Here is an 18,283-nt window from a genome sequence, read left to right as displayed (position 1 = left end):
CCCAGCTGTCTTGTTGTTGTACGCTAATATGAACGGACCTCTAGACTGCCTACTAATAGCGGTCTAACGGTAGTAGGCGCGCGCGACTTGTCGCCTTGCCTACGCTCGGGTCACCAGCTGAGTATACAAGGCTGGCTGATCACGATCCACAATCTGTCGACCAAATGCCAAGTCTCACAACCCATCGCCATCATCACAGAAGTCAAGGAACATGGAATTGAGGTAAACGCATTGTAATTTTGTCAAAAGCTACTGAGATCGAGCGCTATGAATGCGGGCAAAGGTAGAAAGTAAGCACCACTAGGGCGTGCATTGTGTAAAAAAAGACCGATTCCTCCTCAACTTGACTGCCTAATGGAACACCAGTGAGCGAAACGAGTCGCTTACTGTCCGTTCCACATCTTGGGGCCGGGCATGGTGTAGGACTTGGGGTTGTTCCTAATGAGAAGTCAGTATGCTTGTCACAATATGTTTGTTTAGTGGAAATGGACTTACCACTTGTTGAAGGCAATACCGGCATCGTTAGCGCTGTAGATACCGGGGATCTTGGCCTTGGGAGACGGGTTGCCGGTGCCGGAAGAGGCAATCTTCAGCTGGAAGCACTCCATGTAGAATTGAGCCTTGCCGACGTGGCCCTCGTGGATGGCGATGTGCTCAACGCGGACGAGGTACTCGCCAGCAGGAATGTTCTTCTGGATGGTCCACTCAAGGCGGTCCTTTTGCCAGCTGTCCCAGGCAGTGTCGACACCGGGCTGGCTGGGGTTCTTGAGGCCGCTCTCCATGACCTTGACCCAGTCACCGCTGCCGTCGTAGTTGGCAACGCTGCTAGGGGCCTTGGAGATGTAGACGAATCCAGGACCGGGGTGCTCGATCTTCTCGTTGTAGGCGAGCTTGAAGCCAATCTTGTCGCCAGCCTTGACGGCGTAGGTGGGAACACCACCAGCCTTAGCGCCCTTGTTGCAGCGAAGGTCGGGAGAGTTCACAATCTCGCTGGTGAACGAGGGCATGTACGTGTTGGTGTTCTTGCGGGTGTAAGCATAGTCACCACCGATGGCCTGGTCGTTGACCATAAGACGGTTGAAGATGTAGTGGGCGTCGACCACCAGGGGCGCAAGGAGAGAGAGGATGATTGAGGCCTTCATGTTGATGAAAAGAGGATGAATATGTTCAAAAGAAGTGAATGTAAAGAGTTGGAAGCGAATGTACTGGTTGGTATCGAATGCTGATGATTGCGATGATTTTTACACCATGGTAACCAGTGCGATACTTATACAAACCAGTCCCTCAGCGTGGTTCACCGCATCATTCCGCTCCATTGGAGGGATATCCATTTTTCGGTCCCTAAATTTCATCAACACCCATTCTCTTCATCTAATCTACACGGCGCCACCCCACCCCCAAGGCGTCATAAGCGATCATAAGCCCATAGTACCCAGTCGCATAGAACGATTCTTTTGTTCTAGTCTCACTTTAAATGAAAACAGGAGTCCCAACCACACGTTGAAACTCATTTAAGCGGTGGAAGCGCCGTGCCAAGACTCGACACTACCAACACAACGACAGCGGAAACCGCTGTCGCCAAGATCTGGGGTGATCATGCGTTTCACGTTTTGAATCTCTGGCACCTTGGCGAATATGCACCAAAAGAAACCGCCGATATTGGAATTCTCCTATTCGCTCCGCGGATGCCACCCGGGCGGTGTAGGGGTCCACTACCCGCGATGCGAATCCGATTCACGATAGTGATGCTCCGTCGGCTGCCGATATTGGTCAGCGTAGCGTCCGGGCCACGGTCTCGACTTCCGACTGTTCTGGACGAGATTGGTGATGAGGCGGAAGCTTTGCTTCACACACTCGCACACACCAACTGCCAACAGGAACGGAACGTCCAAGCCGCCGTGAATTTCTTCCTCTCGCAAGGATGCCTGGTAGACAGGTGACGTCCTCCTTGTCAATTCCAATACAGCTACATGCCAAGACTACGTGGTCGCACAGGATCGGCCGCACAACTTCTGAAAGTAGATCAATACTGTTATACGGTGGCGTTCTACAATTAGAGTAGGTGCCACGCCCTGTTTCTCCTCGCTGGCCCACCAGTCGATGCATCACTGCAGACCACTCTGTCAGGATTTCTGAGGGCAGCCCATCCCCACGGCAGGTACGATCTTGTCACCTTCTACACTGACGATTCTTTTCGTTTCGTACGGAGACACTCATGATCATGGATATGATCACTCACTAAACCCAGCTATCTTCCGAGCGTCATACCATCGGAACGATCGAGTCCTCGCGATCGAACCAATCCATATAGTTCTAGTTGACTACGAGCACTTCTCCCGCCTGCATCACTCTCTTTCCATCGTCGATACTATTGACGATGCCATTCAACATCTTCTCCACCACCTTCGCCCGCGCAGACAGCTTCATAAGCATGACTCCAAGCTCAGGGCCATAGCACTGCCTCACATCTTCCTCCGTCGTGCTCAACAGGAACTGATCGACCTCTCGATCGAATACCGGATCATTACGAAGATGCTCCACAAACCTGAAGATCTGGCCTCGAACCTTGGATGGGTATTGCCCGATACATAGCTTAGTCCTGCACATTGGACATGAGACGTCGTCTTCTTCATGGTTTATCAGTCCCAACCTGAAGACAATGCTCGCCTATGCAATGGCCACAGATCGTCTTCAAGGCTGGCTCTGCATCCTGTCCAATCTGCAGGCTGTCGATAAGCGAAATAAGCAAGTTCTACTTATACAGGATCTTTTCAGCAGGATGTCGGACCTGGAGGTAGAGAGGCGCCGTATGGCGGCGAGGCACTCTTGGAGATGGAGAGGGCTCCGGAACCGTTTGATCGAAATAGCAGCCGGTGTATGCCGTCGCTGTAACTCAGATTCTTCACGGTTTCTGTAGCAAATGATAGACTTGATATAGCAAATATTCAGAACGAGACTATCTAGGCAAACATTGTCCACTAGCTATAGATGCTGATCGATATATATAACGGTTGTGCTGACTCGCGAGGTGGTCTATGAACACAGTTCCCTGCGTCGTTGTATCAGCTGAGCGCTTACTGGTAGTTGGCTAGACAGCGTGAAGTAGAGTTTTGATATATCCAAAGCTCAAACCGTGACGATCATTGAATGTCCATGTCGCGTTGGATATACGCCTCAAACGTGCGCGACGTGATGGCTCAGCTATCGTAAAGAAACTCTTTCCGATCACGTTGTTGGTGGGTGCGATTCAACGACCAAGTCTTCACTTCAGTTACTCACTGATCATGACCATTGGTGTCTAGCGAAAGCGATCTTTCTCAGCCAGAGGTATAGAGCCTCTTACCACGATCTCCCGAGTTACTATCTACCAGTTTCCACACAATCAAGTTCTCAGAGCCTATCGGGAAAGCCCCGGTACTGCCACGATACCGTCTTCGTTCACTGAGCCAGCTCGTTCCCCATACTACATTCCAGTATAGCAAGAGTCTGATCACGACATCAACAATGGACCCCAGAATAGTCATGATGATGCGACAGCTGCAGCTGGAAACACAGATGAGAGCGCGATTGGAAGAAGCGCAAATGCAGGGCATGACGCCAGGACAACGCCTGCAAATGGCGGAACAGCAGCGCATAAGAGCGATGACGATGGGGGCTCAGCGCGAGCAAATGATGAAAGCGCAACAAGAACAGATTATGGTGGCTGCATATCGACAACAGATGATGGCTGAGCAAATGCGCATGACTGGTGGTGGTGCTGGAGGACCGATGCCCCCGGCCGGCATGCCCTTGCTGTGGGGCCCGCTGTTTTTTCCAGGAGGTATGGCCGGGCCGGTACCCGATCCTCGAGATCGTCAGCGAACTGAGTCCCCGGACAATAGTTCGGATTCCGACGGGCCTCGCGACACTGGATCCGAGAGAGGGTCGCCAAGACGCGCTGGTGTTAGAAACGGACGACCCGGGGTTGTGTACGGAGATTGGGAGATCGAGGAAGTTGAGGATGCGAAGTAGAGAAGCTTGTGGTATGACCATGTTGTTTGCAATGCTCTACACGTTGGAGTCCGCGGTACCGCGGAAGGGCAGGATTGTGTGCCATCTCTATATTGACCCAAGATTTGGAGTCATCGATGCAGTCTTCGGGAGTAGTAGCTAATACACTCTTCAAAAAGCTCTAGCATTGTCATCGTCTACGAATATACCAACCGGCCTCCATGTACGCGAAAGGTTGGAACGGAACTCGCCATGGAGCCTGGATGATAAATTTTGAAAAATTTAGGTCTTCCGCAATGCTTGAAGGCGAAACCTAGGGTTGTAGTCTCAATAAGCTCTGGAGTTGGGGCTTGGCTTCGCCGCGAAGGATCAGAGGCTGTAATGATTACTGATACTGAGGTGCCGCAGGGCCGTAGTAAAGTCGAGGAGTCAGAAGAGAAGAACGAGAGCAGTGCCTGCGGCCAGGTTGCGATTGCTCATGTTTCTATCCACTGTTCTTCATCCTCATGAGCAGATTAAATCGCGAAAGATTATTGTAACTGTTGTAGAATGACACCTGGTACGGGAGAAGAGGATGGATTGTGCAAAGGGTTTGTGATTGTAAGTGGGGCCGCCACCTTCTCCGCTTCCCAAAGAAGCAACAACCACCGCGTGCGGGCAGAATTGCCGGTCCGGTACATCATCCTACAAGCTTAGTCGACGCGATTATATAGCATTGAGGGCAATGCCATACAGAACATCTCTGATACATTCTGATATCCAAAATGCATTCCACGAACGATGAACAGTCCAACAGCCACACCAACGATCATCAGCCACCAATCGGACCTCGGCTATTCTCCGTCAAGCAACCACCATCACTGGACGAGTTCAAGAAACTTACAACGAAGTCCGTTCCATGTCACTATCCACTAGCAAGCAAAATCGAAGCGAATGTGCCGATCTATGACCTGCCCGACTATACTACGCTCTCTTCAGAACAACGCTCAGCATTACAGAATGAGTTTTACCACATACTGCTTTCCGGGCCAGGCGTGTTTGTCACCAAAGGTCTTTACAAAGATACATTTTTTCTCGAAAACGTAAACAAGGTGTACGCAAACATCATCGCGGAAGAAAAGAAAGTAGCCGGCAGACGCGGCGACCACTTTGCTGGGGCCGGCGCGAACGATCGCATTTGGAACTCCGTTTCGAAACACTGCGAGAGAGACCCGGAGTCATTCGTGCAGTACTACACGAATCCATGGCTACCTTTGATATCTGAAGCATGGCTCGGCCCACACCACCGCCTTACGGCACAAGTCAACATCGTGAAGCCGGGCGCGAAGGCCCAGATATCGCACAGAGACTACCACATTGGCTTCCAGGACAACGAATCTTGCGCTAAGTTCCCCAAGGCGATGCAAGTTGCGTCACAGTTTCTCACGCTACAAGGAGCTGTCGCACACTCAGATATGCCAGTGGAGAGCGGGCCGACGCGATTGCTGCCGTTCAGCCAAAAGTTTGAAGAAGGATACATGGCATACCGTCTGCCTGAATTTCAAGACTACTTCCTTGAGAAGTATGTTTCGGTGCCACTAGAAATGGGCGATGGCCTCTTCTTCAATCCAGCGCTGTTCCATGCCGCGGGTCAGAATGACTCGGTCGATATCATGCGTTCTGCCAATCTACTTCAGGTTTCATCAGCCTTTGGTAAACCGATGGAAACTATCGATACACACGCACTTGTTGAGAAGACCTGGGATCAATTGTTGGTAATGTATGAACAGCATGGACTAAGCGATGAGCTTAGAGCGCTTGTCGGCGTTGTCGCTGAAGGATACCCTTTCCCAACCAATCTTGACAGGAGGGTACCCGAAGCGGCTGGCATGGCACCCGAGAGCGAACAGGACATACTAGTTAAGTCCCTCAAGGCCGGATCGGAAAAGCAAACAGTGTTGGAAACCTTGAGGAAGATGCGAGAAGAGTCCAAGGCCTGATGTCGTATTTTGTGTTCTCGCCCAGTGGTTCACATGGATGCGCGACATCACTTTCAGCAACAATGTTCAAATGACAAATCTTTCAAACACTGCACACTTTTTCCCTGTGACTCTGTACTCTCCATTTCCTGGCGTTGACCAGCATTACCGATCACAGCAAACACCGGGAAGCTGCTTTAGTTTGTCGACATGTCCCACTCCCCCAACGCCTGTCATCATCCTAAGACGTAGAGATCATGACCTTTCCCATAGTGACTCTCCTTCATCCCGTCGTATCAAAAGCCGTAGCTGACGCCGAACAAAAAGAGAAACACGGCATCCTGGAGACTCTACCCGGACACCGAAATATGGCCTTAAGACCCGAAGAGAACACCAGCGGCCCTCTCGTAGCCACTCCGACATCTTCAAACCCGCCAAAAGAAGTCAGCTTTCCACTACTGCTACTGTCTCCACCCACCAGTTCAACTCAAGATCCACGCACACCTGCTCCCGTAGCCCTCACACCAGACGCCGAATTCCGCATCATAGAAGCCGAGCTTGCAAACTGTCAGCTGACTCGCGAAGCCTTAGAAAGACGCGAGACTGCACTGCACGAACGCAAAGCAGAAATCGTTCGGCAAACAAAGATGCGGCTTGACAAGGAAGTGCGAGAGATGACTGCGCAAGATCAAGAAGACATCGATCAAGGATTGTTCATGCACGATGTGCAGAAGAGAGTGGGAGTCAATTTGAAGAAGATAGACAGGAAAGATGAAGCTTCACCGGAGAAAGTGGAGCAAGCAGAGCAAGTGGAGGAGAAGAAAAGTGTCCCCATCAGTGCGCCGGAGCGGAGGAGACTTGCCCGTCTCGTTTTGTTGAAGCAGGGCCCTAGGCTAGGACGATGAAATTGATATGAACGCTTAATTACGTCTCCTGCGCCCAAGTGTGCTCGCAATGCTAGTCGCGTCACCCTGATTTGCTGGTGCTCTCATACACACATCGTTCCTAGTACGCTACTCAGTCAAGAGTAAAGTACTCTGCAATTTCCGGAAACAGCCTGCCCATCCTCTCTACTATTATGCCGTCCACCTTGAGGATCGGGTCGAGTTTTTACGTGAGCCACAGTATCTTCATGTTAAGACAGGTCATTGCGCGGGCTTGTACCGAGACTTCGCCTATTGTAATTTAGCCAGAATGAGGGTTATAGCGGAACTGCCTCACGTCGATGTTCTGCAGCAGTGTTCTCGATGATCTTGTCTAGATCCATAATCTCGTCTTGCAGCTTTGTGAGTTGCTGACTGTAGTGATAGTTTGCGTCATGCTGTGCTGTGGTGGGTGCGAACGGGTGCCTTGAAGAAGACATTGTGTATAGATGGGTACTGTTGAGTGGACAAATTTGGGAAAATGACCAAATGAACTGCTTTGATGGTGCTCGTAGTTTCCGTATCGCGTCAAAGACTCATATATCACTCCGAATTCGTGCGCTAATACCGATACGAAGGCGGCAGAGGCTAGACACTATTTGAAGACTGAATGATTGTCCACACATACCCTCTTCTCTTGCTCCGTTGTACTGATCAAAATGCTTTTAGGTGATGCTGAGATGTTTGAATGTACTTCAAGTATAGCATTGCTGGCCGAGTAGCGTTCGCTTCGTCCTGGAATGCTCGCCCATTGACTGCGCCATTCAGTGATGCAAACACGCTCACTATTTCATATCGCCATAAAAACATATACAATCCAACCACAGCTTCATAAACACCTACTACCGCTCATCTATATCTGCATCATCAACTGTCCTGCCACATCTCCGGCACATCACTGCTGGTCACTGTGGATTTCACCTTGATCTAAATCTACGACATCATATCATCACACCAAAATCCCCAACAATGTCACACGACACCCCCGACAACCTCCTCAAGCTCGCCGCCGACCTCAACAAACTAGGCGGAGAACTCTGCGCCATCGGCGGCAAACTAGCCACTGCCGCCACAGCTCTCGAGCAAGAAGCCGCGAATGTTGCTTTGGCCAATGCGCAAAGATGGGGCGTCGATGTACAGGTATGTATCCGCGATGCTTCTACTATAAACATTGCAGGGTCAGAGTGCATTGTGGTACTAACACAAGGCGCAGGTCGCTGTAAGAGCTGGGCCACATGGTCAGTGGGTTGGGCAAGGGAACGAGATCGTTGTTAACGGAGTGAAGAAGTAGTGGTAGTACTGAGTGGGAATTATGGAAGAAGAGAGGGGACAAGGGAGCTACGGCACGTGCATGTGGAAGGCGCGGGGATGAATGTCAGTCAGGCGTGATGGTGCGCACAGAGCTGTGTGGTGCGGGAGGAGAAGCGGAAATCGGCTACAATAGTCGTTGGAGGCCAATGTAATGTGTTTCTTTCCCCTCGGTTTCCCATCTCCTTTGCAACTATCGTGATGTTGCATAAAGGCGAATGAAGGTTGTAGCATGCGTATACGGGTAAGACTTCTCCCCTCATGTCGGTGATCCTACCCCTCTTCGCACCTTGGGGATTAGCGCTGCAGAGTTTTATCAGATCATCAGATAAGATGCGACACCGGATGCTCCATCGACCACTCATAGCTCAAGATCAGCTCCGAACCATCTCCAGCCTATATCGCTCGTGTAAACTTAATGTTGTACGCGTAGACATACTCGACACGACTGGCTGCTTTGGAACCAGAAATGGCGGTCTGTCTTCGGAGGACGGACGCCTAGGTTCGGCGGTGGTGTGATTTCGCCCATGCCCGGAGATTGACGAGCCAAGCTGCGGAGCTGGGCACGGGCGGATGTTCATTCGGTATAATCTCGAAAAACCCATTTACGTTCAGCGGAAATCTAAGGGTCGTCACATGCAGGCAGATGTGTGAATTGAAAGGATATCATTTGACCCATAGTTGGGTTCGTTGAAACGTGTAATCATTAGTCTAATTCTGGGCTGCAGTAGCCATGCGTTATGATACAAAATGCAAGAAAGTGAAGAGTGTGTGTGTGTCACCGTCCACTCGTTATTCATAGCGACCGTCAAAACTCTCAAGTTGTGTTCTCGTTACGTATGAACGACCATGCGAAACAGAATACAGACACTCTTCCGTATCAACGCCGCAGATTGCTGGCGGAAGCACTAAAGGCGGGGTATCTGGCAAAGCAAAGACAGGAGGGCGCAACTAATGCCCGATATTGTAGTGAGAGACTGCGTCCATCATGGCGTGATCGTCGGCCTTGGTCATGGGCGAGAAAGAAGCCCGGCGCCGTTCCTCGGCCTCTTCGATCAGCGGCGCATGTGGACCGTCAGACGGGCGGGGCCTCAGAGGACGCTGGGCGTGTTGGAGGGTAGTGAGAATGCTGCTGGCGTCCAACTCCATCGCGCTGTACATGCCGGGTTCCATAGTGAAAGTGTCCCTGCGGGTGTCCTGGCGTCCGAAAGCCTGCGGAACGGGCTTAAGTTGGCGCCAGTCCATGGCATTCGGGTCCGTCGAAACTCGACCATCAAGTAGCTTGAAGGCATCGCTGCAACCAACTGTTCTTCCGGTACCCACAGGCGACGAAATGCCGGCGCTCATGTCTATGCTGGTCGATGCCTTGGGTTCCATAATATCGAGCGAGCTGCTCTTGCTTGAATTGCGCCGTGAGCTCGAAGGGGTCTCCTCACTTCGGAGCTGGGCGACTCGCTGACACCAGGCTCGCTGCTGAGGATTTGACTGGCAGTCGGCACAAGAGCCAGGCCCGGTCAAGGCCATGTTGGGCTTGGCTTCTTCAGCTGAAGAACCACTCTTCATGCGCGTGAGTGAGACGCCCTCGTCGGCGCTGTCAACACGAGCAGGGGGATCGCATATGCAAATGTCCTTTTGTCCCTCACAGAAGCCACAGTCTGTGATCTTGTTGTCCTCTGTCGATGGCGCAAATGTAGTAGGTTGTTGCTGCCCATAGGAAGCTGCGCTCTTGAACTTGTTCGTGAAGTCGACTTCGAACTCGACGTGGGGATGCTTCTCTTGATCGAATTCTCCTTGGCCGCCGCGAAGTATTCCAGTCATGGACACGCCGTCCATACGAGCCGAGGCCTCGTCCGGGAGTTGCATATCATTGGTGAGGTCTGCGAGACAGGCGCAATGTTCAGGCGTGCAGCGATCGCATCCTGATTGCGTGCCCTCGAGCGGTTCGTCGTGGCGCGCGCTACGGTATTGGACGAAGCTCTGCATGGGCAGAAGGTCCTCGGTATCTGGAGTGGAAACGTCTTCGCCTCCTTTCACTTTTTGGTACATGTCCTTCCACATGAAACTTTGGGCGTCACTTGTGCGTACACGGTCTTGCAAGATCCGGATTTCTTGTTCTTTGATCCGTAGCTGTTCTTCCAAGGCCTGTTTTTCGCGTAGCCATTTGCTGTGGGCATCTTTGAATTGCAGACTGGCCTCTCGGACCTGTTCGGACAGCATCTGGACATTCTTCTGCTTGCGTTCACGGAAGTTGCGCTGCGAGATGCGGTTCTGGGCCTTGCGCTTGGTCTCAGGCTCCGCGGTGGCAGGCTTGCGGCCGGGCTTGGGTCGGGGCGGGATCGAATGTATCATGCTCGTAGGCCCCCCGCCTGACTGGGAGGGGCCATTGGCGTGCGTATTGACGGACAACGTGGCGGCGTCGTGAGGGCGTGGTGGGGACCTTGGAACGATATCTGGGTGGGTGTCAGTTGTTGAAGTGGGCAAGGGTCGATCACGCGGTTGGACAAGTATGGCAGCCAACAGCCGCGGCGAACTGCTGGTACGCGGGACACGCGGAAAAAGCAATCACGTTACTCACGTCGGATGGAGCTGCGACGGCCTTGATCAAAATCGGCAGCGGCGCAGAAGATGCTTCCCGATGACTCGGCAGGCGATGGTGCAGGACTGAAATCTGAGCCAGGTGTGGCGGCGTTGGTCAACGAGGCCATGTTGCGCGGCGGATCGTTGGGGTCGTAGTGGAATGGGTTCCTGTTATCAGATGAAGATCCTGGGTTATCAGATCAGCGGACGTCTTATCCCGAGCAAAGCCGAGCTCGGAGCGGAACGGATTAACTTACCGACGGCGCTAGGGTGAGCATACATGTGCCTATTGTCAGGCGGCAACATCCGGATATCGTATGGGTCAAGGAAATTGCTAGGAAACGAAAAACACGCTTGATACCCGTTTACGTTGCTGTGGAACATCCTCTCGCTGTCGGGAACCGGAAGAGGAAATTCGCCCTCCATGATGGGCAATCGGTCTGGAGATGTTAGAAACCTTGGAATGTTACCTAGGTAGCAAACGAGAATGAAAGAGATGGGCAGTCAGTCTTTATAAGAGATCTCTCTCCGTGCACATTCGCTGTTCTCCAGCCATCAGTCACTCAAAGGGATCTGCTGCCATTTTGGATCACCGGTCGCCCGTGGTTCTGTCCCAAACTGATGCCTCCAAAACATGACTGAACTAGGGTAGCTTCAATAAAGTCTACCACTGCATCATCTTCGAGATTACACGGTTTTATTCAAAAGCAACAACGCTGACTCGTCCCAGTGTGCGAGCCAATACACTGTAGGCACATTGTCATGGTCAGTATATAAGCGGATGGTCTTCTGGAAAGTCTGAGCAAAGTTCTGCGTATATGCCTCATCTCAACTCTCGATTCTGCGCTCGATCGGCTCCGAGCCACATCATTTCCAGAGCTAACCACCAATCTCAAGCATTTGAGCATACTTGCTAGGCCTCTGTTACGAAACTTAAAATCACTGGCAACTATTTCGAGCTTCAAATTTTGCCCGGAATTCCCAAAAGGTATCATTACAACGTACTCACATCACATGAACGCATGGCTAGAATTCTAGGTAGCAACATGATTAGATGACGAAATCTCATCGGAGACGCATCCGGGGAATACAACACAGCATAGAATGCAAAAGATAGCCCTTGTAAATCCGCTAGCGTTCTGGCACGCAGAGCCGCAACGAGAGCACGTGAGACGATCGGCGTTGTCATGCTCTGAGAAACTGGGGCCGACTTACTGGCTACAGCTTTCATACCTCCACTTAGCGCTCTACGCCCTAGCGAGAACCACTGAACAACCCCCGAGGCACGTGACTATATGAGAAGGGACGATTCAAAGGAAACCAGGGCCCATCGGCCATATGCCCAAGGCTCCAATTAGCAACTTCGTCTTTCCAAGTCGGTGATGCCGACAGAGTCAGGCCTTGGAGGACGGCGATCTAGCCGTCTACGCGACCACAGAAACATTCTCCGTTCCAGTAGCGTACCCACAAGAGATCTATACTCAATTCACGCCTATGAAACATGCAGCGCTAGATTTTATCCTAATTTTTGGAGGACTGACTACCTTGGTAGCATTCGCCTTGAAATCTTAGATCTCGCTAGCGCCCGCTGCAGCCCTGCGGGACCCTGGTTCTCAGGCGGCTGGACCGGGGTATGAAAGCATCGATCGTATCATCGTCTTAACGGTCTTGAGATCATCAGTGGGAGCCCTGGGGTGTGGGACTCATACCTAGGTACTGAAGCGAAGAAGGTCTCGGTGTGTCCGAGTGGGACGATGATGCTCGGCTGCCTAGATAGGATGTAGACGAGTCTCGATCAGTGAGCGACGGTGGGTTGCGTAATGGCGCGGAGTTATTCTCCGCCGTTTGTTCAGGCCGAGAGAGAGAACAGGCAGGAGCTGGGAAGGTACGGATGGTAGTCGCGGCATCTGTGGCCTCTCGTTGTGGAGGATGGCCGCTGCACACCGGCATAAGAGCGTATTGCAACACTGACACTATCATACACAGCAGACTGTGAGAGGGAACTTTTCTTATGAGGAGTGAATACAAGATTACATTGCTAAGAAGATGCAGCGATGCAGCTCTCCATCGTGAACGTTCCAGTGTATCTCATCACGAAACAGTATCGGCGTACCTATCCGCCCAAATTCACGCTCAAAGCACCTGCAGCGCATATGCAAACACCATCAACGCTAGACGCCGTTGTGCCCATTTATATTCAGCCCATAGTTTATGCGCTTGCCCTAAACACTACACTGCCACCATGTCTCCATCTGATCGTCTCGCGGGCGTTCATAACGTGAAGTGCGCGAGCGAGCGCTTGTTCCGAGTAGCCCTTGCCATCGACCATCTCACGCTTGAGCGTCGACAAATTCACTTGCCAGCCAATAGGCATACGTCTTCGGAGTTCCTCTTCGACTTTATTGACTTCGTCCATGAGCTCCTTTGAGCTCTGGCCTTCGCCCTGGTTCACTGCGTCCATAGTAGATGCAAGGAAGAGACGAATGGCCTCATCGACGTGCGACTCGTCAGCGATAGGCGAAAGCGATAACTTGGCCAGTGACTCGGTGATACGGATAATGGCTTCTAGTTGACGAACAGTAATCGGGATACTGGATCTTTGGTTTGCGTTGATCTCCGAAGCGTGCACTTGTTGCCTGATGCTGACGAAGTGACTGGAAAGCTTCTCCGCGGCCTCAGGCGACAGACGCGGAGCGCACTTTTGTCGACAGTATGTGATGTAGCGCTTCATCTTCTCGATTGGAATCTCGGCTTGAACGGTCTCTTCCACGCCTCGGCCACCCATTGCGATACCCATGACGTGCTTTGCTATTCGCTCGTCACGGCCGCGATCGTGTTCATCGCGCACAATAAAGATCATGTCGAAACGCGACAAGATGGTAGTCTGAAAGTCGATGTTCTCGCCGGGTGTCTTCATGTCGTCGTAACGACCAAAAATTGGGTTGGCAGCCGCTAGTACAGATGTTCGCGAGTTAAGGATTGTGGTAATACCTGCTTTGGCGATGGAAATAGTTTGTTGCTCCATGGCTTCGTGGATGGCTACTCGGTCTTCGTCACGCATTTTGTCAAACTCGTCAATGCATACCACACCGCCGTCGGCCAGAACCATAGCACCACCTTCGAGGTAGAACTCTCGTGTGTTGTGGTCGCGCTGCACAGACGCTGTCAAACCAGCTGCCGAAGATCCTTTTCCGGAGGTATAGATGGCGATGGGTGACACTTTCTCAACGAATTTCAAGAGTTGCGATTTGGCGGTACCGGGATCACCCAAGAGGAGTACATTGATGTCTCCACGTAGCTTCATCCCGTCCGGCAGGATCTTCTTTGCGCCACCCATTAGTAAGCAAGCGATAGCCTTCTTGATGTCTTGGTTTCCGTAGATAGAGGGTGCGATGCAGCGCGCGAAGACTTCGTAGATGTCGGGCCTCCTGCTCATCTCCAGGAATTCTTGCTCTTCCTCCTCAGTAAATACGGCGTTGCCTTTGCTGCCGTGGTCCACCTCAGCATGTATACCGACAGCACGTATGTATGGGTTGCGAATGGCTACTGCGGCGTTGCCTGCACGCCTCGAGCCCTTCTGCTGGTAGATAGAAAAGACACCCATTACTGAACATCGTGTACCCGGAACGACACGATTCGCTAGATAGCGGTCTGCGGAGATCATGATGTGTCGTGGTAATTCACCGACCGGAACCTGATCGGGCGCTTCTTGCAGCTTGAGCACCTGCTGGTCAATGAACTGGCAGCGCTCGTGCATGACATAGTAAGGGTCCAGCGGGCATTGTTCTCCCTGCTCGCCCTCTCCCTTCTTCCTGCCACATGTCCTCGGGAGGGAAACACCGGAGAAGCCACCCGATACAGGCAGAATCTCTTCGTGCTGGCAATTCCTGCATCGTATAGCGAGTGCGGTAGATTTGGACGAGAGCGTGGATGCGCCGATGATGATACCGGGTATGCGAACGAGTTGCGAGACGTTGGTCGCGGTCAGGTCGCGGATGGAGAGTTCTGAAGCGTTCGAGTGGAGGAGCAGCTGGTGTTCTGGGAGCTGGATGTTCTTTTGTGAGGGGTAGACGATGCGTTGTGTGCACGTTTTCAATGCCGACTCGAACTGGAAGGCATTAGTATGCGCATGCAGTTGCAGATTGTACAACGCACGAGAGGTATGATCTCTGCCGGGTTCTGTCTGAGATCGTGTGCAAGCTCTGGGCTATAGCTGATAAGATGCGCGACGTCAATGTCGCAGTAGTATTGCTTCAAGAGAACATTCTCGCGAATCTGATCTCTGCAACTAGTTAGGCGGCTGCATATGGCACATGCGACTGTCTGCCATACCTGTAGACGAAGATGTTGTCGAGGGTAAAGTCCATAATAAAGTCGACAAGCGCTTGGTGTACGCGCGAGGGCGCAGCTGCATCGCCGGGCCCATCGCCGGCTTGGCTGCCGAAGAGGCTGATTGAGAAAGGTGTCTGTCTGTCCGCCATTATATGTGTCGTGCGTATCGTCAGTCGTAATGGTGGTTGTAGAGGGGCAAACACACGCTGTCGCTAGGGGGACAAGGACCAGACGCGCTTTCCTCGCGATTTCGCGCTAGACCCGCGCGCTTTCCATTTTACACCTGTTTTTGGCCTAGTGCACCCCTCGAGGACCTTACAACCCTCCCTCATCGTTCAACGCGTGCTGGCTGCGACAGCCAGGAGGATACGACATCACTTGTGATCATTGAAATGCAAGCCCAAAGACGGTCGTACAAACTACGAGTATCACGCCCTTGACGCATATCTAATGCTGCCCGCACTTCTCGTCGACCGCAAGGATTTTGTCGCGTCTTTATCCGCCATCGAAAGTGTGCATCGTTCAACTTCTTGAGACTGAAATATAGGTTCCTAACTAGACAAGATGACTCGTCTTTGCTATCGTTCCCAGCTGGAAAATTCTACCACGTATAAACACGAAGCTCACCACGTGAACTCAAAGTCCATCATCTGGTTCGCCTTCGTATCCAGCCTCATCTTACCACCAGGTACTCCTTGAATTGCCCCAGAGCTAGCCGTAACAACATCTCCAGCTACCGTGCTGTTTCCTGACCCAGCATCATACTTGATCACCACACTACCACCAACCCGACTCACCATCTTCATCTTGCTAATCCTGCCATCTACCCACTCCAGATCGAATACAAAGCCACCTCTGGCAACAAGCCCAGACACACTTCCCGAACTCCATTGCTCAGGCAAGACGGGTAGCAGCCATACCTCCCGTACACCCTCTCCATCCATGATATGCGATTGAAGTAGCGCTTCCGCCACACCACTCACGAAGCCCAAGTTTCCATCGATCTGGAAAACACCTTCATTGACGTCCATCAGATTGTTGTACACACTGGTGTTGAAGAACTGAAAAACATTCTCAGCCAGCGCTGTCTGGTTCTGCAACCGCGCATACCAGTTGATCGTCCATGCGCGCGACCATCCTGTCCCAGCGCCGTTGTGAGAAAGTCGGTCTTCGAGGGTAGCCGCTGCGGCATTGAAGAGCTTGGCGTCGTAGCCTGGCGCACCTGGTGGGAAAATCTGCGTGCCTGGATAGAGTGCGTATAAATGGCTCACGTGGCGATGCCCTGGTTCTGCTTGCTCGTAGTCTTGCATCCACTCTTGGAGCGTGCCCGGATAGCGCGTTGAGTAGCGGTATGGTGGAAGTTTTGCTTGGGTGTCTCGGACTCGTTGCAAGAATGATGAGTCGACTGTGGCGTTGTTGAGAGTGGAGACCGCTCGGAGGTAGTTTGTGAAGAGCTCGTTCAGAATCTCGATATCGCATGTTGGCGCAATGTCGAAATAATAAGTCTTTCCATCTGCGGCGATGTAACTATTCTCCGGGGATACAGAAGGATTAGTGACGAGATACTCGGTCCCATTGATGCTGTATGGCTGTAGTGTACCGAGGTAAAACTCGACAGCCCCGGAGACGGTATCAAGCCTGGAAGCTAAGAAGGCCTTGTCACCTGTGTACCAGTAGTGCTCGAGTATATGAGTGACAAGCCATCCGGATGACAGTGTCCAGTAGGTCGCGGGAAGATAGCGATCTACAGGCGCAGTATCGCCCCAGAGATCCGTATTGTGATGACTGATCCATCCCGAGGCATTGTACATCTTATCAGCAGTGTGCATGCCGTCCTTTCGCATAAGGTCCAGATGATCAAATAACGGGGTATGCAGACTCGATAGACTGGTGACTTCTGCCGGCCAATAGTTCATCTGGAGATTGATATTGACGGTATACTTCGAGCCCCATTGCGGCATGAATTCTTTGTTCCAGATACCTTGGAGATTAGAAGGTAAGTTCCCAATGCGAGACGAGGCGATCAACATGTAACGGCCGTAGTTGTATGCTAGAGCGGCCAGTCCCGGATCGACCGTCCCTTCGCGTGTCGCGTTGATGCGCGCGTCTGTCGGAAGGCTGCTAGCGTTTGCGTCGGATCCCGTGAACTCCAGGATACTGGCATTATACAATGGTGCATAGTCTTTGATGTGGCGTTGACGAAGTTCAGCATATGTGTATTGGCGAGCTCGCTGTATACTGCTGTCTACAGCCATGCGCGTGTCGTTGGCTCGGTAAGAAGTGGAAGCCGCGAAGAAAGCAGTTGCTTCCGTGGCATTATCGACGACGATGAATTCACCAAGTGTCTTCATATTGCCATCAGTATTGACTGCCAAAGCAGATGTAAAAACAATGGAATCAACACCACCAGTCCCACCAGTCATATACGCCACCCCGTTCGCGTTCCAGTCCTGATCGGATGCCTCGTTCAAGCCGTCCTGTGGCCTGTGTACGCGTATCTGGAAAGAGAGTTTCTCAGGCCCGGTGACTTGTAGGTGATGTACGAGTACGTCGTCCGGGGTTGACACAAACATCTCGCGTTCGTATAGTGTCTCATTGACACTGAACTTGACGCCTGCCGTAGCCGTCTCGAGATCAAGCCAGCGTTCGTAGGTCGTGTTGTCGTAGTCGCTAGTATCATCGAAGTAGACTTCCATTTCTCCCAACGGTTGATAGTTCCTAACACTTTGGGGCGTGCCCATCATACCTAGGTTCGCCAGCTTTTCCGCATCGCCTGCCTGATCTCGTGTGAGCAAGTCTCTTACATCCGATAGTGTTTGCGAGCTGTTTTGACCGACGCGGTTGCGTGGGCCGCCTGACCAGATGGTCTCTTCGTTGAGCTGTATGCGCTCTTGTACGGGTATTCCGAACACCATGGCACCGAGACGCCCATTTCCTATTGGTAGTGCATCTGTCCAGGCATCGGAAGTGGCGGGCGCTGTGTACCAAAGGCGTGCGTCGCTTGCCGCTATCAAGGGAGCGAGCCCTGAAGCGACTGTTAAGGTCGCTAGACTTAGCATATGAACAAACGCTTGCTTCTGTGAGTTCTGAGCTCCTGACGATGGGCTATGAGGAATGAAAGCATTAGGAACACATTACTATTATGTACTTGAGATCGTCGCTTCAGCCCTGCATCGATATAGATGCTCATTGATG

At 52.0% G+C, this 18,283-nt stretch overlaps 7 protein-coding genes across 7 annotated transcripts; 3 read left to right on the top strand and 4 right to left on the bottom strand.

Annotated features, from left to right (window-relative positions):
- Positions 1–383: 383 nt before the first annotated feature.
- Positions 384–1,398, bottom strand: BKA58DRAFT_425469 (glycoside hydrolase; the record flags this gene model as incomplete). Its single annotated transcript, XM_046172929.1, has 2 exons — positions 496–1,398; positions 384–438 (listed from the first exon to the last, which is right to left on the bottom strand). Exons 1-2 carry the CDS (start codon positions 1,140–1,142, stop codon positions 384–386), a joined length of 702 nt encoding a protein of 233 aa, XP_046030517.1. The 5' UTR covers positions 1,143–1,398.
- A 3,294-nt stretch (positions 1,399–4,692) lies between these two features.
- On the top strand, positions 4,693–6,049 carry BKA58DRAFT_371893 (uncharacterized protein). Its single transcript, XM_046169074.1, has one exon. The coding sequence runs from the start codon at positions 4,755–4,757 to the stop codon at positions 5,967–5,969; it is 1,215 nt and encodes a 404-aa protein (XP_046030516.1). The 5' UTR covers positions 4,693–4,754; the 3' UTR covers positions 5,970–6,049.
- A 267-nt stretch (positions 6,050–6,316) lies between these two features.
- BKA58DRAFT_396022 (uncharacterized protein) lies at positions 6,317–6,853 on the top strand (the record flags this gene model as incomplete). The annotated part of the gene is made up of 1 exon (XM_046171337.1): positions 6,317–6,853. One exon carries the CDS (start codon positions 6,317–6,319, stop codon positions 6,851–6,853), a length of 537 nt encoding a protein of 178 aa, XP_046030515.1.
- A 667-nt stretch (positions 6,854–7,520) lies between these two features.
- Positions 7,521–8,408, top strand: BKA58DRAFT_371891 (uncharacterized protein). The gene is made up of 2 exons (XM_046169073.1): positions 7,521–8,011; positions 8,085–8,408. Exons 1-2 carry the CDS (start codon positions 7,841–7,843, stop codon positions 8,160–8,162), a joined length of 249 nt encoding a protein of 82 aa, XP_046030514.1. The 5' UTR covers positions 7,521–7,840; the 3' UTR covers positions 8,163–8,408.
- A 308-nt stretch (positions 8,409–8,716) lies between these two features.
- On the bottom strand, positions 8,717–10,913 carry BKA58DRAFT_371890 (uncharacterized protein). The gene is made up of 2 exons (XM_046169072.1): positions 10,755–10,913; positions 8,717–10,629 (listed from the first exon to the last, which is right to left on the bottom strand). Exons 1-2 carry the CDS (start codon positions 10,882–10,884, stop codon positions 9,131–9,133), a joined length of 1,629 nt encoding a protein of 542 aa, XP_046030513.1. The 5' UTR covers positions 10,885–10,913; the 3' UTR covers positions 8,717–9,130.
- Positions 10,914–12,592: 1,679 nt separating this feature from the next.
- On the bottom strand, positions 12,593–15,295 carry BKA58DRAFT_327709 (DNA replication licensing factor mcm5). The gene is made up of 3 exons (XM_046168110.1): positions 15,089–15,295; positions 14,912–15,038; positions 12,593–14,864 (listed from the first exon to the last, which is right to left on the bottom strand). The coding sequence occupies exons 1-3, from the start codon at positions 15,235–15,237 to the stop codon at positions 12,966–12,968; spliced, it is 2,175 nt and encodes a 724-aa protein (XP_046030512.1). The 5' UTR covers positions 15,238–15,295; the 3' UTR covers positions 12,593–12,965.
- Positions 15,296–15,449: 154 nt separating this feature from the next.
- On the bottom strand, positions 15,450–18,147 carry BKA58DRAFT_445851 (Six-hairpin glycosidase-like protein; the record flags this gene model as incomplete). Its single annotated transcript, XM_046174161.1, has 1 exon — positions 15,450–18,147. The coding sequence occupies one exon, from the start codon at positions 18,145–18,147 to the stop codon at positions 15,712–15,714; it is 2,436 nt and encodes an 811-aa protein (XP_046030511.1). The 3' UTR covers positions 15,450–15,711.
- Between the last annotated feature and the right edge of the window lie 136 nt (positions 18,148–18,283).

This window comes from Alternaria rosae, assembly GCF_020736505.1.
Source record: "Alternaria rosae strain MPI-PUGE-AT-0040 chromosome Unknown BKA58scaffold_1, whole genome shotgun sequence".
NCBI lineage: Eukaryota > Fungi > Ascomycota > Dothideomycetes > Pleosporales > Pleosporaceae > Alternaria > Alternaria rosae.
This window is presented reverse-complemented; position numbering and strand designations above follow the sequence as displayed.